We start from the raw sequence: 22,944 nt of genomic DNA, 5'->3' as shown, positions 1-22,944 counted from the left end.
GCTTTTTGTGTTATCAATCGCTTCTAGACTAGACTGGAGAATCGCTTGCACTCTGTTCCTATAGTTGAAGTTCAAAACTCACACACGCTCTGCTTTTATAGACCAGATTAGAAAATCAATTAGACACTTTTTTCCTTGACCCCACGCACGAGTGTTTCGCAATGTTGCAAAAAATGTCGAGTTCTTTATTGGAAGAACATGCCATGCCATGCCCTTCAGAGGCTTTGCCTAACCAGCAGCAATTGCGTCATACGCCTCGTCAGACAGAGTTCATTGTGTTATTGTTCCCCGTTGATATTTGAATTTTTTTCTTCCTTCACCTATCAAATAAGAGAGAAAAAAAGTTACAAAACCAACCGAGGATGAAGCCAGCCATATGACGCCCCACCATGATCTACCATTCTTTCCACTCGATGATGCCTCCCTGTCCTTTCCCTCCCCGGTTCACTCATCAGAAGCGTTTGTTTCCCATTTTGTCTCACGCGCTCTCTCTCTCTTGTCGTGCGCAAACATTACACTGCGTTGCTTTGCCAAAATTTTCTTGCATGTCTTTTCTCTCTTTTTTTTTTTGGTTCTCTTAGCCCTAGTCTTTAGTTACAAAGCAAGGTGGGGGAGTTTAAAGAAGAAAGTTTTTCAAGAAATTTATGCCCTCGACATGACGCCCCAAGCACGGATGATGTTGTCAGTGTAACCAGCGAAGAGAGTCTGGCCGTCGCCGGACCAGGCAAGGGAGACACACTCGGGCTCCCGGCTCTTCTTGCCGACGGCGGTGAACTCGGGCTTGAGCTCGTCGACCTTGGACTTCTTCTCGAGATCGAAGACGATGATGCTGCTGGCGGTGGCGGCGCACAGCCAGTATCGGTTGGGGGAGAAGACGAGGGCGTGGATCTCGTCGTTGGCGTTGAGGGAGTACAGGTGCTTGGACTCGTTAAGATCCCAGAGCATGGTGGTGCCGTCCTTGCCACCGGAGGCGCAGAGGGAGCCGTCGGGGGAGATGGTGACGGTGTTGATGTATCCGTTGTGGCCCATGTGGTCGGTCTGCAGCTTGCAGCTAGAGAGCTCCCAGACCTGTTTGTTTCATCACTTGTTAGCGAGCGGCAATCTCCCAGTGCTAGTCGACCAGGGCCAAGGACGCAGGTATTGATGAGATTTTGTGTAGCACCCCCCAAGATAAAACAAGGGGTTTGTATGGAAATCAGGCAAAGGTGATTAGTTTGTCTCATGGCCACAAAAGGCTCTGAAGTAGCAAATACTTGATAATTTTGCAAAACATCATGTGGAAATGGGGTACGTCTTTTTCTTTCTTTGCGTTTGGCTCTGATCAGGGTAGCATTCTTCACAACTCTGCAAACAACATACCTTGACAAGCTTGTCCCAGCCAGAGGAGACAATGACGGGGTTCTGGGGGTTGGGGCTGAATCGCACGCACGAAACCCACTCAGTGTGGCCCTTCTCGGAGATGGTGAACTTGCAGTCACCGAGGGTGTTCCACAGCTTGATGGTTCGGTCGCGGGAACCAGAGACGATCTGGCGGTTGTCGGCAGAGAAAGAGACGGAGAGGACGTCGTTGGTGTGGCCGACGAATCGTCGAGTGGTGGTGCCGGTGGCGAGCTCCCACAGGCGGAGGGTCTTGTCCCAAGAAGCGGACAGGGCGTAAGCACCATCGGAAGAGATGACCTGTAACACACGTATCAGCCAAGCGTGTCCGTCACATACCCTATCGCCCTAGGCAATAGCTTGAAGCATGGCAAGTCCGCCGGGAATGACATACGCAGTCCGAGACAATGTGGGAGTGGCCCGTCAGGGATCGCTTGGGGTATCCGTACTGGGTCTCATCGCGAGTGAGGTTCCAGATGATCAGGGTCTTGTCGCGGGAAGCCGACAGGAGCATGTTGGGGCTGCAAGATGTCCAACGTTAGTCTTTCGTTCCATCTCAGAATCGATATATATATTCGTCTTCGAGATGAGGGCCGGCCAAAAAGGAAAAACGGGAGACATCGCACGTACTTCTCCATGGAGGTGGCCAAGGAGGTGACCCAGCCATTCTAATGTACCAAGTCAGTATTTCCGCTTTCCATCAAAATCGTCGCAAGCTGTGCCTGTCCCATCTCTCCATGCTGACATAGGGGGAAAAAAAATCGGAGCACATATATGATGGCCCCAAAATCGACACAGGTTTTGCTTCAATGCGACGGGAGACGAGGCGTGTGGGAGGAAAAACGTACGTGGCCCTCCAAAGTGCCCTTGAGGATCAATTGTTCAGCCATGGCGACGTAGACGAAGGCGATGCAACGAAGATCGAGAGTTGCAGTGAGAGGGGGAGGGAGAAAGGAAGACTGAAGGGTTTCGCGAGGGCTGGCTCTTCTGCAAAACCGGACTGGGTCTCTTGCAAGTCTCGGTGGCTCGGCTGAAATTGGGATATTTTTTGTGTGGGTGAAAAATTAGGGCCGCCGCATTACACGTTGAGTAAAGTGGTCCCGCAGGTACGCGGGTAGGTACTTGGACAATGTACCGTTTTGCTGGGCCCTAGTATTAGCATGCATCCAAGTACGGAGTACGATGCGTGGTGAAAAGACTAGAGTCAACGCTTCTCTAAGAAACCTATTAGTTAAGCGCTTTTGGTTCTGGGTACGTAATACTAAGAGTGACTTATTGAGATCAATTAGTCGGTACTGCGAGTCTCAGTGACATGTCCTTGTTTGTATTGTATACCGTATTGAGCTTTTCAGTCAGCATCACCAACCACGCTATCAACAATATAGCATAAGAGGCATGGCTCAGTTTCCCCTAACGCAAACCAATAGCACAGTTGACAACTCCAATATATAATAACTATCATTCCTAAGACTACCTGCAAATGCAACTCCAAACTCAAAGCCCACCAGTCTGCGCACAACCCAATATATATCCCATTCCCATTTTATCAACGCTTGGGGTATCATAACGGTAGTATTATCTGCGGCGTCTTTATCTCGAGCCATCAAGACATCTTGCTCCATGCATAGTCATACGTTCAACCTGCCTTGCCAATGCAAACATCCAAGTGCAACATACCGTGTGAAAGCAGCACATCAGTTGCCTTTCGAAGACAATACTGTCAATCGCTTGCCCATCCGGGAAACCTCCTTTCGCGAAAACACAGCATCGCCGTTGACAATCATGCTGTGATCAGCAATCTCAACATTGTCAGTATTTTCTCCCCGATTTTCAGCTTCCATAAAGCGTTTCATGGTTAATTCCCACAGCCGGAACCGTTCTTTTCCCTGTACATCCTTTTCGACCAAATTCTTGGCCTCCTTCTGCTTGCGCATTTTTGAGGCCCGGACTAACCGACGCAGGGCGTCTTCGCCTTGCTGCGCTGTTCTTGCCGCTTCTTCTCGTATCTTCTGTGCATCTCTTGCGTTCGTGTCCTCTTGTGGGGTAAACTTATAGGTGTGGCGGCTAGGAAAGTCAGGGAAGTTGGATGGGATGTAGCTTTTTGCTTTCTTGTCGGGCTGACCACTAAGCTCAGGGCCAAGGAGGGGGAGAGTCGTATATGCATCGTCGTCGGCCACATGAACGCTTTTGTACCTTGGAGTGCAGGCTTCGGCTGGTAACGGATTCTTCAAATGGGGTTTAAGTGATGAAAGTGGTAGGTTGAACCGTCGTAAAACCGCTTCAAAGTCCATAGGTACGGGGTGATCGCGGCGAGAAGAGAGAGCCAATCTCTTGGTCTCCTCAATTATGGACCCAAGATCTAGATTTGCATTAGTACGGCAGTAAGTTGATTTGTGTTGACTGACAAAAAACTAACACGTCTCGACGAGGGCTGTGAAGCTCTCCATAGCCTCAGGCGTCGCAGAGGAAAATCCATCATGCTTGAGAGCCAAAGCTATTGAACGCTGGATGCCGACCCTTGCGTTGGCATGATGTGTTGGCGCAAAGGACTTGAGGGCCATGACCTCCTCCTCGTCCTGAGCCTCCGGAATGTTGGTAGAGACAATGTCATCTGGAGCATTATCAGGACGTGGCCCGGTTAGCCTACGTCGCTTGGAGCTTCCATCTGAGTCTGACGGAGACAGGCTACGTTTCGATGACATGATTCAAGCTCTCGAAAGACTTGTAGATGGGTTGGCGAAAGGGATCCTCAGCGGGAGCTGTGTTTGCCAAAGGCTACGCCAATTCTTTAGCCGAGTGTGGGCCGACTCAAGGCTGTGCATCTGCGGAGGAAAATGGAAAAGTCAACAGCGCAGGAATGTTTGGCGGTACCCTTTGTTGAAGTTGTGATACGTAAATAAAGAACGGCGGCGTCAGCGGCCGACTTGAGTGAGCGGTGGTGATGCGACGAGCTCTAAGGTCTGGCAGACTCGGTAAATGCTCGGCTTATGTCAGGGATGCGGGAAGCTGAAGCTACCAGGTAACTTACCTAGGCACTTAAAGGTAGTAGTAGTAGTTGAGGACATGCAGCCACTAACCTAGGCACTGCTGTGATACTCGGAGCAGCCAAAACCTTCCTTCTACGGAGTAACAAAGGAGCTGTTCGCAGAAAAGCAAAAAAAAAAGACTCGAAGGAGTACTAGACGCTACCACTACGGCGAGATTTTTGCCAGACAAGCTCAATAAAGGGTCCGGGGACAACAATAGGTACCTTGCCAGTTAGGCGTCAAGGTTGCTCAAGTGCACATGTGACCAGATTCCATGGCGTAACGCCTTCTGCACCTTAGTCTGTGCTCCGTCCTTGCTTTGCCCGCTACCCGGAACCAGGCGAATCAAGTTTCAGTTGTGATTTTGGAGTCGTACAGTCCGTCAAGCTTGGACTATATGCCTCTTTGCGATTGGATAAATATCAAGAATTTCTTACCGACTATGGAGTATACTTGCAGCTGTTGGGCAAACGGTATTTCATTGACATCCGGCAGGCACTTGTACAATATAATATGGTCCATGTCTGGTTATATATTATGTTGCTGCCGCCTTGGCAGGCCTGTCGGCGGCTCCTTCTCCGTAGGGCCTGGGAGAACGCCAAGCTTTCCTCTTCAACTCCAATCAGCTTGAGGAAGGCGCCTACTCTCTTGCTCCTTCCTTCCTAGCTGCCAGTCTGTGCAGCCACTTGGTATACGGAGTGCTGACCACCACGCTATGCCTACTAGAGACTCTGTAGTGTTTTGAGGACCGACAACATCACTCGACCACAAGATCGAAACGAGTGGCACAAATCCTGTTGCCTCGGAGCCCAACGCCAACACTTGAGAGAGAGGCCTGCCCATAGCCGCAAATCACGTCGCACTATTTGCATCACTCCTAGCGGGTTCAACCCCAGGTGGCTGCCACAAGTCCTACGCCGATTGTGCCATCAAACTCAATATCCTCACTCTTCTCCGGCAGACCGCCTCCAATGTCTCGGTAGCCAACGTTCAGACGCAAGCAGATGCGAGGTACTGCCCAAGGGACAAGGGACCAAGTGCCGACCTCGTCCTTGGTTCTGGTGACAGACTACCGAGTACTCCAAGACCGGTGGCTCAGGTCTCCACTCCATGGCGTCGAAATGCGCTGATGGCCATTTCTGTCACAAAATATATGGTTACTATGCCTACAGAGACTACTCCGTAGCTATACTCTTGTTCTTCCTATTCAACTGTCCAGCCCGGTAGAATACACTAGCTCCCCTAGCCCTCGGCGGAACACCATGAAGCTGCCTGTAGGGACCTTACCTCGGCGACAAAACTAACTCCAAAGTTGTCGGTGTCTGGAAGAAATCAACACTGAGCTAGTATCGGAAAATCTGTCACGATACAAACGCTACACGTCTATTCTTGCTGTCAGCTGCACACCGCACCCCTCACACATAAAAAATTTGTTGATTATCTTCGCTGGGGAAACCGTCGTTTTGGAGACACAGACTTCCAAACTGACAGCATGTTTTCATTCGACAAGGCCCTTCTGCCCAAGATCACCACTAGGAAAGCTTTGATCCTAGTTGATTTCCAAAACGATTTCCTGGATCCTGATGGAGCCTTACCTTGTTCGGACCCCGAAGGGTTCATAAATCGCGCCGTTGAACTAGTTGCCAACTTTCGTGGTAACGGCGATATTATTTGGCTTCAGTCGCAATTTGCAAGCCCTGTATTAGTGGACCATGAGTCCGTCATTGTTTCCGATGCGCCGCCAGCGAGTAGGCACCGATCACGTCGAAGCCGAGGACGACATGCTGCTCCCGCCTTGCCTCAGAACCCAGATGCGCCATTGGATCCCGAGGCTTTCCTAAGCCACCCAGAAGCTAACTGTGTAAAGCCGTCGTCCTGGGGAGCTCTAATGAGCCCAGCTGTGGAAATTGCGGTGACAGAGGGAGACACCATTCTGTCAAAGCCTCAATACTCTGGTTTTAGAGGGACCCAACTCCTTCTGTTACTCCGGGCAAAGATGGTCATGGAGGTCTACATCTGCGGATCCTTGGCTAATGTAGGAGTCTACGCTACTGCCTTGGACGCCGCCGGCCATGGAATGTCAATCACCATTGTCGAAGACTGCTGTGGTTATCGCAACGAACAGAGACAGCTCGCGGCAGTACGAAGTCTGATCGAACTCACAGGATGCGAGATTGCTTCTTCGGCAGAGATACTAGAAAATATTCAGCCCAAGAGTGCTGCGAAAGCTCCTATTCCAACAGGTAGAAAAGCAGACAATCGCATCGCGGTCGCTGATTCCCCTGATCTTGTGCAACACATGGCGGGCCTTCGGCTTGATGCTGAGTCCCCGGCGGTCGAGGCTGGCAATGGTACGGCCCCGTCACCGGCCAGCAAGGCTGACTCAAAGAGTGCCAAGCCGAAACAACGGGAAACGGCTGGAAAAGACGAGAAATCAAAGGAGAAGGTGCCTCAGGGCGTGGAATCTGGCAAACAAGTAGTTGAGAAAGGTGACATTGGTTCATCCGTCGCAGAAGCCAGTAACAAACAACAAGAGGCTTTATGTACGACCGGCACCAAACCCCACCTGAACATCATGGCCAGCCCACCAGTCACTTCCGACATTGATGGGGAACAACTTCTGCAAAAGGGCTTATGTGAGGGCGACACTGACATCATTGAAAATGTCCTACCTGAAGACCTAGCCAAAGACGCTTTTGAGAAATTAAGCGATGAAGTGCAGTGGCAACGAATGCTGCACCAGGGCGGCGAGGTTCCCCGCCTGGTAGCCGTGCAAGGCGAGGCATCAGACGACGGAAGCATGCCAGTTTACCGCCATCCATCAGACGAATCACCGCCACTGCTACCGTTTTCTCCCACAGTCCTAGCCATCAAAACCGAAACCGAGAAATACCTAGGGCACAAACTGAACCACGTCTTACTTCAATTCTACCGCGACGGCAAGGACTACATCTCTGAACACAGCGATAAGACCGTAGACGTTGTCAAGGGCTCATATATTGCCAATGTCAGTCTCGGCGCAGAACGAACCATGGTATTCAGAACCAAGAGACAGGGTAAGGACCCGTCTCGCAATGATGCCTCTTCTCCGGGAGACACAAGACGCCAATCTCAACGCGCACAGCTGCCTCATAATTCTCTATGTCGCATGGGCCTGAAGACAAATATGAAATGGCTTCACTCCATCCGTCAAGACAAGCGCGCGGAGAGAGAAAAGACGCCTGCAGAATTAGCCTTCAAAGGCGGCAGGATTTCTCTGACCTTTCGACAAATCGGCACCTTCTTGGATAAAGACAAAACCATCATCTGGGGCCAGGGCGCCACCGGAAAGTCCCGCGAGACCGCCAAACCAGTCGTCAACGGGCAGAGCCCAGAGGCCGTTGAAATGCTCAAGGCGTTTGGTGCGGAGAACAACTCTTCGACATTCGACTGGGAAGACTGGTACGGCAAGGGCTTCGACGTCCTACATATCAGCAACTCCCCGCGCTTCTTTGCGTCCGCTGATGCGACATCCAACATGCGCATTCATCTAATGCTCGCCGAGTACGGCATCAACTTTGCTAAAGGCAGTATGGCGCCGGATCCAAAGAGTAGCGACACAGCACATGCGCCAATCCGCTTTGTCGACAATAATGCGAGCAAGTCTGTCGTAGACGGAGACGTAGCCATCATGCTCTATCTGAACTCCGTGTATGGGCATGACAAGCAAGAGCAGGCCGATCTCGCTCTAAGGTTTACAAGATTCCAAGGAGCGCTGAAACTAGGCGACATGTGGAAGCAGCATGATAAATCTACACCCCTGAGCAAGACCCTCCTCCGGGAGCTAGGTACCTGGGATGAATTGGCTGCGAATACATCAGAAGTGGGTGTGCCTGATTCGACGCCTAGCCTTGCCGATTTTGCAGTCTGGCCTGTCCTGCGTGCTATTGTGGAACAGTATGGTGCTGAGATATTCGATGGAATGGGGGCTTTGAAGGGATATTATGAGCGGTTTGGGGAGAGGGAGGCGACGAAGCAGGTTGTTGGGAAGTGATGCGTGCGTTTTGAGTAGGTCTGATACCATTTACCATGCATGGCGTTTGCAGAAACCAAGCCTTTGATTAATGAATACTATGCCTGGGACATAATTTTGCTATTTATCATGGAGACAAGTGTTGTCGAGATTGTTTGCTAACGACAGATGATGCTATGTTAGTAGACAGTAGCACATCACATGGCATGGCACAACGAAATCGGGGAGTTGATCCTCGTGTTAATCATGTAGCCCCCAATCTGACCGACTTATACACGTAAGTTAAATTACATTCACGCCCGTGCCCCCAATGGTAAGAAAAAAAAAGCAAAATGCTTGTTTTCCCGTGTACAAAAAAGCAAAGAGCAAAAATCCGTCTAGAAGCAGTACCGTGAAGCTACCTGCTCAATTTATCAGAGGCGAGTTTATTAAGAAGCATCCCAAGGTAGGGGGAAGGTCCCAGCCCAATCCTCGACCTCGCTTCGCAGTTGGACGATTTCTGGCTCCGAGCTGCCGTTGCCAACGTGGTCGAGGAACAGCTTGAGCTTGCCGGGGCTCTTCTCGCCACGCTCTTTCGCGGCGGCCTTGACGGTCTTGTCGATGCGGGCGGCGATGGTGACGGCACGGTCGACAATGTCGGCGACGCGGACAAAGTCGTTCTCATTGAAGCCGCGGGTGGTCATGGCCGGGGTGCCCATTCGGAGGCCCCCGGGGACGAGAGCGGAGCGGTCGCCGGGAACGGTGTTCTTGTTGGCGGCTACGCCGACGAGCTCGAGGACACGCTCGACACGGCCGCCGTCGACGCCGTGGGGTTTGAGGTCCGCGAGGACAAGGTGGTTGTCTGTGCCACCGCTGACGAGGCTATATCCGAGGCCGCCCTTGCCCTTGTCGTCACCCAAGCGCTTGGCGAAGGCCTTGGCGTTGGCGAGGACCTGGGACTGGTAGGCATGGAAGTCAGGCCCTTGGGCCTGCTTGAGGGCGACGGCGAGGGCCGTGATGGTGTGGTTGTGAGGACCGCCCTGGTGGCCTGGGAAGACGGAGGTGTTGATGGGGCCTTCGAGGTTGTACATCTCGTCAACTTTGGTCTTGGGGTTCGTGCGACGGACGCCCTTGCGGAAGAAGATGAGGGCTCCTCGCGGGCCTCGTAAACTCTTGTGGGAGGTGGTGGTGACGATGTCGGCGTAGGGAAAGGGGCCGGGGAGGACCTTGGCGGCAACGAGGCCGGAGATGTGAGCCATGTCGGCCAACAAGTAGGCGTTGACCTTGTCGCAGATCTCGCGCATGCGCTTATAGTCGATAAGACGGCTGTAAGCGCTGGCGCCGGCAACAATGATCTTGGGGCGGTAGATGAGCGCAAGTTCCTCAAGCTTGTCGTAGTCAATCAAGCCAGTGGACTCATCCAGTCCGTATGGGAACGTCTCGAAGTACTTGGAAATGAAGGATATTTTCTTGGTGGGCGTCTGGTAGCCGTGGGACAGATGGCCGCCGTGAGGAAGGTCAAGACCCATAAGGCGATCATGGGTGCTCATGACCGCAGAGTAGACGTACAGATTGGCGGGAGCGCCAGAAAGAGCTAGATGAAGCAATTGTTAGTACATGTGTCCGCCCGATTTAGCAAAGCAGCAAGTGCTATGCCGTACCTTGAACGTTGACGCCCCAGTTCGCAGTGTCAAGATCAAAAGCCTCCAGAGCTCGCTGCTGGCAGAGACGCTCCGACTGATCAATAAACTCGTTGCCGCCATAGTATCGAGCACCAGGGTAGCCTTCGGAATATTTGTCTATCGTTTCGAGTTAGCATTGCTGGGGTCTCTTCACCAGTACAGGCGGCTTACTCTGCATAACACTGCCAAGAGCATCTAGGACGGCCTGGGAAGTAAAGTTCTCGGAAGGAATCAGGTTGATGAAGTGCTTCTGACGTTTTTTCTCCTACAAACTGGTTAGCGCACTGCAGTGCTGAGAGCTCGGTTCAGAGAGCAGATGGCGCCAATCGCCGTACATTTTCAATGATATCGAATACAGTGGGATCGGCCTGCTTCAGATGAGTGGCAAGGAGCTGCAGTCAAAAAGAAGAGTAAGCAAGTGGTCTGCAGCGGTGCATTTCAAACAAGTTATGTAAACATGGTGCCACCAACCTGTTGCTGTCCTTCCAAAGCTATGGACGACTTGGCTCGTCGAGCGGCCACAATGGGCTTGGCGAAGCCACGAAGGGCTCGCGAAGTGCCTCGCAGACCGGGCAGAGACATGACTATGACCTGCGAATGCAGTGTTGTGGTGATATTTCTCGAGGTAGGTGGGAACGAGTGTGTGGCGTGATGGCGGGAGAGCTCAAGGAAAAGACTCGGATGACGCACTCAAATAGGTAATGTTTCGTCAGAGCCGTACACAGGGCACAGAATCAATGAAGAAGAGAATCGAGCGTGACAACGGAGCAGCCAGGTATGGGGCAGGACCACGAGCTTATGTTTGGTCAGAGCAACAAGTCGGAGCGGCTCGACGATGATACCATCCGCCGTTGACGGCGCAAACAACTACTCGCGTGGTCTCTGGTATCTCTGATGGTCGTCGAGTCTGTCGCACGTCTCGAATTGGTGGTCCGATGGACTCCGACCGCCGCCGGTACCCGCCCCATTCCTCGCCCCAATCTTCGCCTATCCCCGCATTGGGATGTCCCGTAACCAGTCTCTCACGAAAATAAAAAAGAAGCCCGCGGTAACTTTCCGACCCGGCAGTTTGCCAGTAGGCTCCAGCAGGGATCCAGCGGGCCATTCCTCTCGAGGGAGCTTGATGACCATGGCCGAGCCACCGACCCATTCTCATTAGCTAACACGAGAGTCGAACTTGTGCCTGCAGTGCATTGTCGTTACGTATGGGTATCCCAGGGTGCTGGAGCAGTGCAAGTCGGGGCCCTTTTCTTTTGCAATTGGGTAATAGGAATACCAGGCTTGATGACCGGTGATACAATGCGAGGCAAAATGGTGGTTACAAAAAAAAGATCCGTGACACCATCCTAAGAACGACGAATACTGTCAATCAATTGGTGCATAAATCATATCAGTCCAGGGCAACCGCGCCGCCTGTTCTTTCCTCCCGCACAGCACCTTCGCACCGCGGGTCGCGGCTATCTAAAGCGCAAGGTTACACACAGCGAGCGCGCGCGCTATGGGGACTGGAAAAAGTGATTTTGCGCCGCACCAACTGCCCCCGGCCCCTCAACAGTCCTCTTTCTCTGCTGCCCCGTCCGCCACCTCCTCCTCTTTTTTCTTCTCCCTTTCTTCTGTATCAACTAAATATGGGCGTGACGAGACCTGCTCTAAACAGCCATAGGTGTTCCGCCCTTTTTTTGATACAAGAAAAGGGAACGGGAGTATGCTGAAATGCCCTGGCACACAATCACCACCTTGACGGGGCAATGATGGAACCTGATCCATTGTTTGGTTGATCTTTAATTATACTGCATCGACGAATTAATTTCTTTATGGCACGGCAACTAGGTAGATTGACTGTCTCGCCTGTAGACATTGGTGTGTATGGTGCAACGCTGGTCATTGTCGTGCTTTGGCCTGGGCACAAGTGTGTCTTGATCGAACCACGGCTGGTTATTCGGACATCGAATGTTCCTTCGTTTTTTTTTTTTTTTTTTTTTTTTCGGTGGTATTGAGAACTGCAGGGTTGACCGCTCGTGCGGGCAATTCTGGATCATGACTGGCCCACATTGACAAGACGGTGAAGCCCACTGTAACACCTTTCCTACGGCGTTTCAAATTTGAAGCCTGGTCAAAGATAAGAAATCGTGTCTTCGAGCTTTGGCTCTGGTTAACGGCCATTGCTACTGCTCAAGACTTTGGAAATACTGCAATGAATTAAAGCTTGATAAGGCAATTTATTATAGTTCCACATCCAACCAGCAGCACCTCGCCGCATCGTCCACACGGTTCATTCGACAACGGCACATGAGCATACCAAACATTCACAATCCAAATCAACTCTATAATGTGCATCATGATCCATTTTTTTTCAATGCTACATGCCAGAAGCCCCACCGGTACGACTAGAAAACCAGAAGGGCGTAATAAAAAGACCCAACCCGTAGACTCCGAATGCAGCAGCATCCCCTCAAGACCGAAATAATAGCACTACCATCATAGGTCTATTTTGGTTCTTACTCCTCAGCCATCAGAGCATTTCGCTTAGCAGCTACTCTCTCCAACTTGCGCTCACGGGCAGCCTTGGTCTTCGCACGCTTAGCATCCATCTCATCCTTGATAGCCTGCTCACGAGCCTTCTCAGCCTTGGCACGGTGAATCTGTACATGTTGGTCAGCATTCAATCGCGTTGTTTGTATGTGGAAAGTGTTGTTTCGCCTGCATGAAATTGTGGCTGCCTGCTTTTAGAAGAGTATCCAATACTGGACATCCGTTTGAAGCGACGGTCCCCCCAATTACATGCCACGAGTCGGTGATGGAAAGACGTACGTGTTCAACCAGAGCACGCTTGTGCTTGAAAGTGTTACCCTTGCTCAGGTGGTACAGTTCGTGGTAGAGGTGCTTGTCGATCTTTCCGGAGGCGCGGTACTTGACGAGGAGACGGCGGAGGACACGCATGCGGCGCATCCAGAGGACCTGGGTGGGCATACGGGCGTCGGCAGTACCCTTTCTCTTACCGTAGCCACGGTGTCGGCCCTCTCTTCGGGCAAGGTTCAGCTCGCGGGCGCGGCTTCGCGAGTGCATGGTGACGGGCTTTCGGATGATGAGGCCATCGGCGACGAGCTTTCGAATCGTCTGGCGGGAGTTGGCATTGGAGATCTCGCTCGCCTCATTGGGATCCAGCCAGATCTTGCGCTTGCCGCAGCCGATGACCGACGCGGCGAGGCGCTTCTGAGTTCGCAGGTTGACCCTGTTAGGGAGGAAAAAAACATCCTGTTAGCCCATTGAACAAATAAATCCGACAAACTTAAAGCATTTCCCCTTCATGATGCATGTGCGTAGGCGTGGTTGTTTTCCCCTCCCCGTCCTGTAGCAATAATCCTCCTATTCAACTTTTTTTCTGAGCGGGTACGTTGTGCTATCGCCCACGGTGACAAACTTTCTGCATTCATCAACCATTGCCGCGCAGCCGTCCACACATCCCAGAAAATCACGTTTTTGCATCGGTAATCGTCTCGCCTTCCACGCATCATGTTCTTTTCGCTTTCGCTGGCATATTGGTACTTACATCTTGATTGTCGTTTGGTGTGATGGCCGGTCCTCGATGGGTGTGAGGGTTGGATAAAGAGGCTGAGAGGGGTTTCGGTGGCCAGAATTTCTTGGGTACGCACAAACTGACTACGAGTTTGTGGGTTCACGTGCACTAGGCCCGGCTGAAAGGCGCTAAGCGAGGGCTCTGATGAGTCATCCAGCACGACGGAATTATGAGGTGGTAGCGTCACGTGATGCGATGAAATCGTGAAGGGGCTGCCTCTGCGGCGGAGCAGAGCCAAAAGTGCCCAGTGGCCAATCAAACTACCTCAGGTACCAAGTAGGGTGTACCTATCAGCACTCGGAATATTGTAGGACAAACAGCAGGATGAATGGAGCAATGAGATAGTCAGATGACTGGGAACCAAACTAAATATCTCTACTTACGGCATCAAGTAATAAAACGAACATGGATTTCGTTGGTTATATGAGAAGATTCAAGCATACAGCTGGTAATATATTTTATTCCTTTCTAGTCATCTATGCTCATGCAAATGATTCACCAGCAACTTCCAGCTTGCCAACACTCCAAATCTCTTTCTCGTCTTCTTGCTCGTCATTAGACAGACCCAATCCACCTTGGCCGCCCTCTGCTTCTCGCCTCTCTCTAGCCTGAGCTCCCAACCTCATAGCCACCCGCTTGAAGTAGTCGGCCATGCTTCTCTTTGTATTAGTTGGCAAATCAGTCCCTGGACCTGCCATGAACTTGTCAAACACCTTGCTATCTTCATCCACAACATTGAACAGCTCCACGAAAGCCGCCTCAGCGGCCAGTTTCACAGGGATCACGGGATCTCTCACACTGGCAAAAATAGGCGCTGCCAGTAGGGGAACGTGCGGTCGAACAAGATCCATGTTTGTTCTGCTGAGGGTACGTACGACCACAAGGGCTAGTCGTCTGGAGTCAGTGGGTTTCCCGGGCTGGATGACTTCGGCTAGAGTCTCAAAGATCTTCTTGATGCTATCAAAGCTCTTGGGAGGGGATGAAAGGAGGACCTTGCCGGTGGCCAGAATCAAGTTGTCGGCTACGAATGTCTGAGAAAAAGTAAGTATAACAATCTTTTTAGAGTTAAGACATTACTCACGCTCTTGTTGGTCATGCCCTGGCATAGCAAGTCAGGCAATTCATCCGCTAGTGTACCCCGCAATAGGATATCGGGTGACTCAACGAGTACAGAGTTCAGAGCCAGTACCGATGAGCTGCTGAAATGAGACGTAATCACTCTATTTTTGAGAAGGGATGTTGCAGCTTCCTCAGGTACGTTTTTGATCAGAGCACCCAACAGCTTGGCATTAGTAACAGTCATGGTCTCGTCCCGCTCATCAGTATCCATGTCGATCAGAGACAAGACTGCCGTCCTGGAAGCTTCGCCCATGTTCGCACCAGCACGGCTGATCACTTCATACAGGGCTTTGAGCATGGCAGTCTTGACACCTGGGTCAGTGGTTTTGGATCCAGTAACCAGTTCAGCGATCAATGGATCGATACGGGGAGTATACTTGATTAGAGTGCCAAGAGCCTTTGCTGCCCTACTCCTGAGAACGTCGCTAGACGTATCAGCTAGTGATTTGGCAAAAGTTCGTTGCAACTGCGGCAAGAATGGCTTTAGTGCGGTGGGCATCTTTTCCAGGAGGTTGTTCAGCGTCAGCAGAATTGCAGCTTTGACCTCGGTAGCCCGCTCAGAGACAACACGAATCAGAGGACCAGTGATTTGTGTTACGAAAGGTTTCAGAGAAGCCTCGCTTGTTCTGTCGACAATATCCGAGATACCAAGGGCAGCTTGGACTCTTTGATCGGCAGTGCCATTCATCAACCCCTGAAGGAAAATAGGCAGAATTGCATTGATGCCCTTAGGAAGCTCAAAGCCGCGAAGATTGGCGCCAGCAACGCCAACTCGAAGTAGAGTTTGTCTGGTAGACACCACAAGAGACTCCATTTCCTCCTTTTTAAGCTTCTTTGTAAACTCGTTTAGAGCTGCCCAGGCGGCTTTGACAACATCCGGATCGCTGTCGTCGAATGCGTTAAGTAACGACCGAATAATGTCCTGATTGTATCGTGAATAGTCAACAGCAGCAGCAGAGAAAAAGTTGCCAATGTGGCGTGCAGTAGCTGCTCTTCGCCGGTGGTCCTCGTGCTTGATTAGACCTAAAAGAACGTTCATGACAGTATTCAAGCCGTCGTACTCGTCGATGGATTGGATAACGGTATCAAATGAGCTTTCTAAGTCGGTACGCAGGCCTTCTTCATTGCAATTGATCTCGTTGTCCAAAAGAGAATTGATAATACCAGGCAACCGACGGTTCATGGCGGCACCAGCAACCTTTGACAGAGATGCCAGCGCCTTGGCATCGAATGCTGAAATTGGAGGAGTGGTAAGAGTGGGAATAAGGTTCGGCAGAATAATATTGGAGCGCGTGGTCTCTGTCAGGAGTGTCAAAAGAGCAGACAGGGCATTTTCGGCGTCATTCTCGGATCGAAGGAGGTTAAGGAGGAAAGGCAGGACTTGATCAACGGCTCTCTTGCCCAGAATCTGCTGGAGTGAGTCGAATGCTTCTGCGGCGGCTTCTCTGACATCTTCGTCAGAGTCGGTAAGCGCAGTGCGGACCACTGAAATGAGTGTTTTTTCGTGATCCTCCATCGCTTCAGGAGAGGCGGAAGAGATGAGCTCTCGCAGGGCCAAGCAAATACCTTGCTTGGCGTCTGAGTCTGTCGACGTTTGCAAACCTTCCTCCAATGTAGGAAGAAGACTCGAGAGAACTCCATCCCCAGCCTTGCGAATGAGCTCTCCCAATGCGTTGCTTGCAATGACTTTGTGCTCCATGTTCGAACTGCCGAGTCTTCTGATAAGCAGCTGTGTGAGAGTGGGCACCAATTCTTTGAGAATTTTCGGACTATGTACAAGAACTTTCCAAACGGCGACAGCAGCTGACCGTACCGCGCCTGCAGTATCGCAACGGCAAACATAGAGTGCGGACAAGATCTTGTTTCGTTTCTCCTCTCCAAGAACCTCCTTGAGGGAAGCGCCTGCCTCCTTGACGGCTTCCTCGTCGTCTTCATCTCCTGGCTCAGCATTTGCCTTGATTCCAGTAAGGTTGAACAAAAGGTCACCAACCAGCTCCACCGAGCTGAGGCGAATTCTGTAACTATCATCTGCCAAGCCACGCTCAAGCTCGGGCAACAAAAGATCCACAGCGCGGACAGCAAAGTTCTTGACCAGAAGCCTTCCGGCTCGAAGAGCAGTTTCGCGAATCGATTCAATGTCATCAGCAAGTCCAGCCAAGATAGGCGGAACGATACGACCAAGGTAGTTTGAAAAGCTATTGCCAAAGCACACGGGAAGGAAAATAAAGAGTGACATAAAGCCTTCTCGAACAGCGGGCTTGGACGAATCGACATTTTGCAGAATGGTCGGAAGAGTCTCCTCGAGCCTAGTTGTACCCAAGCCGGCCAGAACTTCACTTAGAGCTTGAGCGGATCCGAGGCGGTCTCCGGCACCAGTGTCAGATTTGAGGGTTTCCATTAAGCCAGGGATAAGATCGGGCATAGCATCCTCGCCAAGTTTCTCGACGAGGGAGCCCAAAGCTCGGGATGCAGTGGCGCGGGTTGTAGGGACAGGATCCACAGCGGCAATCTTAAGACCAGCAACGAGGACGGGAAGATGGGTAATGATGTCCTTCTTTTCTGTCAAGTGTGCCAGACTGCCGATGACCTGAGCAGCCTTTCGCTTGGTGTTGGAGCGATCATCCAGACCACGCTGAAGGATGCGCGTGACGAGGGCCAGGGAAGGCGCATCAAGATAATGCACAAATTGAACTTTGATGAGAGAGTCCAGGGCATCATCTGTGTACTTGGTGGGATCACTTAGAGCCTTGAGCAGAACATCAACCAGACTCTTGATTTCTGGATTATTAATGACTTCTCCAAATCGCTTCAAACTTCGGTTGGCAGCAGCCCGCACTTCCTTGTGGCTGTCATTCAATACACCTGTTAGGGGTGGAATAATTTCTGGCAAGCTATTTGCCAGCTGGTTGGGGTCGAGATAGGCCATGGCGCCGAGCAGCTCGCAGGCTCCACGCTTGCTACGCCATTGTTGGTCATCCAATCCATCTAGAAGAGTAGGCATAATCTTCTTGACACCATAGGAGCTCAGCTGACCGAAGCAAGCCTTGGCAGCAGCGAGACAGGCATCACGGACATCAGCATTACTGTCACTGAAGCCGCTGAGGAGCTGTGGAACGATCTGAATGACGTATGGTTCAAAGAGACGGCCAAGTACCGTTGAGAAAAGTTCAAATGCCAGAAGAGAAGCTTCACGCTGGTGTGCCTCCTTCTTATTCTCCATGGCGCTCTTGAGAGTAGATATGATGCGATACTCCCTTAACGACCCAATACCTCTACCGAGAACGAGACCGGCGAGACCATATGCAGCACCACGTTGGTTCGCATACTTCTTGGAAGTAAGTAGCTCGTCCAGGACCTGATCGAAGTACTTCGAAGATTTATCTGAGCAGGCCCTCACCAAGGGAGGCAGGCACTCAGCAATGGCGAATTGCACAGTCTCCGATGGGGTTTTAAGGGTAGCAAGGAGACGTTCAATGACAATCGGAATCTTCGAGTCACCAGGAGATAAATGTCTAGCCAAAGCACCGTACATGATGATAACCGCTTCATTGACACGGTCAGCTGCCGTGCTGTTCTTGTCTGGCTGCTCCAAAGTGTGTTCAAACTTTTTCATCAACTCGTCAATCATGCTCTTGCCGTGAACTTCAGTTGCGGCAATGGCAGCATCCAGCATCTCTCTTCTGACATGATCGTTCTTGTCTCCAAGTGGCCCTGATTCGATGAGAAAGTTGAAGAGTTCATCAGTTTGTTGTCTGCTTAGAACCGGCGTAATTTCTTTAAATGCGGACGCAATGCCCTGCCTTGACTCCCAAGGATCGGACAAATCCATCTTCTTGGGCATTCCAAACTCATCTAGGAGCTGGACCTTTGGCTTCGCTAATTCGACATATAATGACTGCAACTTGGGAATAACTTCGCTCAAAGTCTCCTTATGTCTCTGGGCAGCTTCGGCCAGCGACCGGGCCGCAGCTCGGCGGAGCTGGGAATCTTTGGTGTCCAAGTATGGAATCATACGCATGGTAACAGCGGCGTCAACTGTGAATCCGCTTTCTTCCCATATCTCCGCCCCAAGCTCTCGATTTTCCTGTTCGTCATCATGGCACGCTAACCAGATCTCATCGGAATAGTCGAGGTCACTCATATCTACCTCGGAGCTAATTGACTGCAACACGCTGGTCCTGACACTCGATTGGGCCACAGTGGCACCTTTAGCAAGGACCTGCATCTCTGCTTGACTCATGTTTGGTGCGATACAACGGCACATGTCGGCGAAACAATCCTTGATGAGCTTGTAATGCTGAGCATACTGAAGCATAGATTGAATGAGAACAGTTAGAAGTTCAGTGCGCGGGATTGCATCATCGGATAAAACACCAGTGTGGAAGGAGAGGAACTCGACAGCCAAAACGAGCTGAGCATCTCGATCATCGGCATCTTCTCCAACACCGCCCTTTCGCAGAACATCCAAGACGAGAGGCAAAATGTACATCAGTGAAACAGAATCAAACGGACGCTGTTCGCCTGCGAATCGGAGACGGTAAAGAACTCTGGTGACGAGGTCTTCTAATTTTTCCTCATCGTAGTTCTCGGACAAGGTAATACCTCGAAGTCGTAGCGTGGCAACACCAATGAACTGTCGAAGAGCTCCTAGTCTTGATGAGACCTTCTCGGAACAAACAACATAGGCCAATGGGGCAATGTCGCCAATAATGAGACCGGCTCCTGCATCAATAATGTCAAGAATTAGACCGATAGAGAAGGAAAGCCAAAGCGTGGCATCTGTAGGTGGGCCGGTTGCGAGTGACTTGATGATCCCAATGCCGCGTAACAGCTTTGCTTCGACCCCCTGGATTGAGCTTCTGATGCCCGACTCCTTTTTCAATTGAGCATTTACCTTTGCAGTCTCTTCTGGAGTCAACTTCCGTTGCTGGCCTTTCTTTTGCTCAAGCTGACTTCTCAGTTCTTCTTCCCATTTCAATATGTCATAGTCCTTGGTGTTTTTGTTAGGGGCAGCGTTCTGCGCCTTCTTAGCTAGGACATCTACAAAGCAGGTCCCTTCAGGAGTTCTATAAATGGCTGCCTCGACAGGACCAATGTCCAGTAGTTGTCTGGGGTCGAGATCGCGGCTGATTAGTTCCATTAGCCGTGGAGTTATGGCTTCAGGGGCGACGAATGCCAATTCAGCGGCTGCGTTGTAAGCAGCTTGCTTAATTACATCAACCTATGACGCCCGCGTTAGTATGGTGATACCAGATCACATCTCCTGATACATCTTTACCAGTTAAAAGCTAGCTTACCTTTTGTTCAATAGTGGATCGTCGGTCGACTTCCCCGAGGAGTTCATTAGTGTGTTTCTTGGCGAGAGTACCAGGATCAAGGCCCATACGAAGGCAAATGTCAATCCAGCTGGATCGAGCAATAAGTTCGGGTCTCGCTAGAACCAGAATAGAACATGCCTGGGACTCCAATTGCTCCTGCGATACATTGCCTCCAAGTCCAGAGAGCTCACTAGGGTCCATACATATTGACCGCAAAACGTGAATCAAGTTTGATTTGTTGACTTTCATATCCTTCTCTTTGGCTTCATCAAGGGCAAAACTGTTCCACAACCCGTCAAGAACAAAGTGAGAGACCACCTCGGCTCGCTCGGAATATAATTTTGAGAGGGATCTAAGGGCCTCTTGTTGTACCTTTGGCGGAATGGAGGATGCTGTAATCAGGTAGATAAACGCCTCTGCCCAAGCCAGGGTAACGCCCTTGTCAGACTCGTCGTCAAGGCTCTTTGCCACCGACGTCAGGGCTCTACTTAACCACTGAAGATCTTCTTCGGTATTGAGTTTTCCGTAGACTCTGTAATTTAACAAGAAAGATTGTTTTGCGGCCAAAGATAATGCCTGGGTTGTGATGGACGCCTTGGCTAGGGCTGAACTTATTGAAGAGTCGGGGAACTGACGAGACAATACTGGGTTTAATGCAGTCAGAATGTAAGCTCCGACAACTAGTCCAGATAGCGCTGATCCGGCGGCGTTAGCAGTAACTTCTTGGAAGTTTACAATGAGTTTGGGAATGACCCCATCGACAAACGTAGTGAGTCCGGCAGTAGCGCTTGTGTCTCTGAGATCATACAAGATGTTGGCTACACGAAGCAACCATATTCTCCTGGACCCAGGCTTTTTATCTGCAAGCCCTTTCACAAAAGCGTCGGTGGCCGGTTTGGGGAGATCGGTTCCTTCTTTAAGGGCTAGAATTGCGGCATGGGCTAATGCTGAAGTCTCTGCTGCAAGCGCAGCTTCGTTTCCTTCTTTTGCGGAGATGGTCGAAAGAGATGCCAGAACCTTTGTGGTACTCTGTGACGACAGGGGAGTAGCTTCTAGCATTTCCGAATGCAGGATCTTCTGCTCCGCGGCGGGGAGCTTTCCGGTCGCCAAAGGATTGGCAAGCTCGTCGACAACATGATCTAAGGTCTTAAGATCATGACATTTTACCACGATTGCGCGAAAGGCCGCGATCGCTCCACTTCGAATGGATGGATTGCTGGATTTGATATTGGACAAAATGGGCTTCAAGAGCTTGCCATCCAGGATTTTTGACAGATCAAAATCGTCAGGCAGTGACGTGACCAACGGCTTCAGAACTCCTCCTAAAACGACTTCCGGAGCACGCAACAGGCCTTTCTCGATAGCAGGCACCAGGTCTTTTTCGACATCCTCGAGACTGGCGAAGTTAGCAAAGAAATCGCTGAGGCCCGACGCCACATGTTCTAGCAGGGCAGTTCGTGATCCAACAATCTCTCGCGAATAAAACTCGTAGTAATTCGGTTTCAATCTTCCCAGAATTGCCTTTAATGGCGCCTGAAGAGCCGAGACCCCAGCAATAATTCCTAAAATAACGGCGTTTTTGGCCGTTGGCTGAGCAGCCTTGGTCGTGAGAGTCGTGACAGCGGTGGTCACGAACTTTTCTCGAGTATCAGCTGAAGAAAACAGCCTGCGGAAACCACGCCTGGTCACAACAGTTGCTGATCGAGTCATACCACTTTTGGATCCTGATTGTAAACATTTCTCTACAGCATCCGCGCAGGTGAGAAGGATGTCACCACCCAGCTGTGCCCATGTGGCGGCTGAAACGTGCTGCATGAACAGACTACACCATTCAACAATAACAAAGGCATTAGATATAGCAATTCCTGGTTTCTGGATCTCTTGACGCATAGTTCTAACGACGGAAGAAAGGGCCATTGGGCTGGCTCCAGCTGCTATTATGGTGTTCAAGCATTTTTGAACTGCGAGTCTAGATTCTCGGTCTCGGTAGATTGGGTGGGTGGCGAAGAGCAGGCTCAAAAGTCCGGGAATAGCTGAAGCATCGGGTGCTGTAGCATGAAGTCAGTCGTACATATCTTTGACGGGGTAGAGGCTGGGCTCGGAGCTACTTTTGTGTCGAATGGTTTCGTCCACTTGGTGAAGCTTGGCGATTCGAATCGAAGTCGAGGCGGAGCTCAAGGCTTGATCAATTATAACTAAATCGAGCCCGGCAGCCGCTGCGGAAGAGCCGCTGTCATTGACCAACGATTCAGACATGTCGAGGAGCGAAACGAAGCCGATGGAGTGATGGAATCATCTGGGGCTACGAAGGGCTTCTCGAATTCTCACCCCGTCTTTCGATAATTGGCGGAGATGGAGGGACACGGGTCGGGTGAGGCAGAGGAAGAGAACAAGAGAAAGGGGGGACAGGCACAGGTGAGCCTGTAGAAAAGGCGACGGATGCCAATTATCGAAGAGCTTTCTCGATGTTGAAAAGCTTTGGCTAACTGTCTGCAGCTCGACCCCGGTTCCATAACATGGACTTTCCACCCCACGTCAAAATCTGGCCCCGCCTCGCAATTAGTGTGGGAACATGGAAATTCTTCTCACCGCCCGGGTCAGGGTGTATTCAATGCTGCTTTGAGTACTTCAGTATGTAGAGCATTGGCTTCACTACAGGAGCCAGTACAGTATCTACCTAGGTAGGTAGTTATGTGCTTCAAAATTCAATGAATTGCGTTTATAGCAAATTTCAGGGGTGGAATTTTTTTTTTAATTGGAACAGCATATATACTACAACGGAAATATGGTCAACATTTGAATCCGTCTCATCCAAACCACACAACGCAGCTTGAGAAGTCATGATGACTATTGG

General features: G+C 50.9%; 6 protein-coding genes across 6 annotated transcripts; 1 reads left to right on the top strand and 5 right to left on the bottom strand.

Moving 5' to 3' along the window:
* Positions 1-642: 642 nt before the first annotated feature.
* On the bottom strand, positions 643-2,267 carry cpc2 (cross-pathway control WD-repeat protein cpc2; the record flags this gene model as incomplete). The annotated part of the gene is made up of 5 exons (XM_066118546.1): positions 643-1,068; positions 1,360-1,677; positions 1,772-1,898; positions 2,008-2,045; positions 2,226-2,267. The coding sequence occupies 5 exons, from the start codon at positions 2,265-2,267 to the stop codon at positions 643-645; spliced, it is 951 nt and encodes a 316-aa protein (XP_065976066.1).
* Positions 2,268-2,603: 336 nt separating this feature from the next.
* Positions 2,604-4,525, bottom strand: J3458_004993 (uncharacterized protein). Its single transcript, XM_007808942.2, has 2 exons — positions 3,794-4,525; positions 2,604-3,736 (listed from the first exon to the last, which is right to left on the bottom strand). The coding sequence occupies exons 1-2, from the start codon at positions 4,077-4,079 to the stop codon at positions 3,072-3,074; spliced, it is 951 nt and encodes a 316-aa protein (XP_007807133.1). The 5' UTR covers positions 4,080-4,525; the 3' UTR covers positions 2,604-3,071.
* A 545-nt stretch (positions 4,526-5,070) lies between these two features.
* Positions 5,071-9,317, top strand: J3458_004992 (uncharacterized protein). Its single transcript, XM_007808941.2, has one exon. The coding sequence runs from the start codon at positions 5,896-5,898 to the stop codon at positions 8,434-8,436; it is 2,541 nt and encodes an 846-aa protein (XP_007807132.1). The 5' UTR covers positions 5,071-5,895; the 3' UTR covers positions 8,437-9,317.
* Positions 8,844-10,658, bottom strand: CBS2 (Cytochrome B translational activator protein cbs2; the record flags this gene model as incomplete). Its single annotated transcript, XM_066118545.1, has 5 exons — positions 8,844-9,988; positions 10,056-10,193; positions 10,248-10,341; positions 10,412-10,468; positions 10,548-10,658. 5 exons carry the CDS (start codon positions 10,656-10,658, stop codon positions 8,844-8,846), a joined length of 1,545 nt encoding a protein of 514 aa, XP_065976065.1.
* Positions 10,659-12,574: 1,916 nt separating this feature from the next.
* On the bottom strand, positions 12,575-13,385 carry GCN1_2 (translational activator of GCN4; the record flags this gene model as incomplete). The annotated part of the gene is made up of 3 exons (XM_066118544.1): positions 12,575-12,718; positions 12,888-13,308; positions 13,366-13,385. 3 exons carry the CDS (start codon positions 13,383-13,385, stop codon positions 12,575-12,577), a joined length of 585 nt encoding a protein of 194 aa, XP_065976064.1.
* Positions 13,386-14,093: 708 nt separating this feature from the next.
* On the bottom strand, positions 14,094-21,741 carry GCN1_1 (translational activator of GCN4). Its single transcript, XM_007808939.2, has 3 exons — positions 20,070-21,741; positions 14,735-19,993; positions 14,094-14,684 (listed from the first exon to the last, which is right to left on the bottom strand). The coding sequence occupies exons 1-3, from the start codon at positions 21,147-21,149 to the stop codon at positions 14,136-14,138; spliced, it is 6,888 nt and encodes a 2,295-aa protein (XP_007807130.2). The 5' UTR covers positions 21,150-21,741; the 3' UTR covers positions 14,094-14,135.
* Between the last annotated feature and the right edge of the window lie 1,203 nt (positions 21,742-22,944).

Source organism: Metarhizium acridum, assembly GCF_019434415.1.
Source record: "Metarhizium acridum strain ARSEF 324 chromosome Unknown scaffold_31, whole genome shotgun sequence".
Lineage (NCBI taxonomy): Eukaryota > Fungi > Ascomycota > Sordariomycetes > Hypocreales > Clavicipitaceae > Metarhizium > Metarhizium acridum.
Note: the sequence above shows the minus strand (reverse complement) of the source record. Positions and strands in the feature narration are given on the sequence as shown.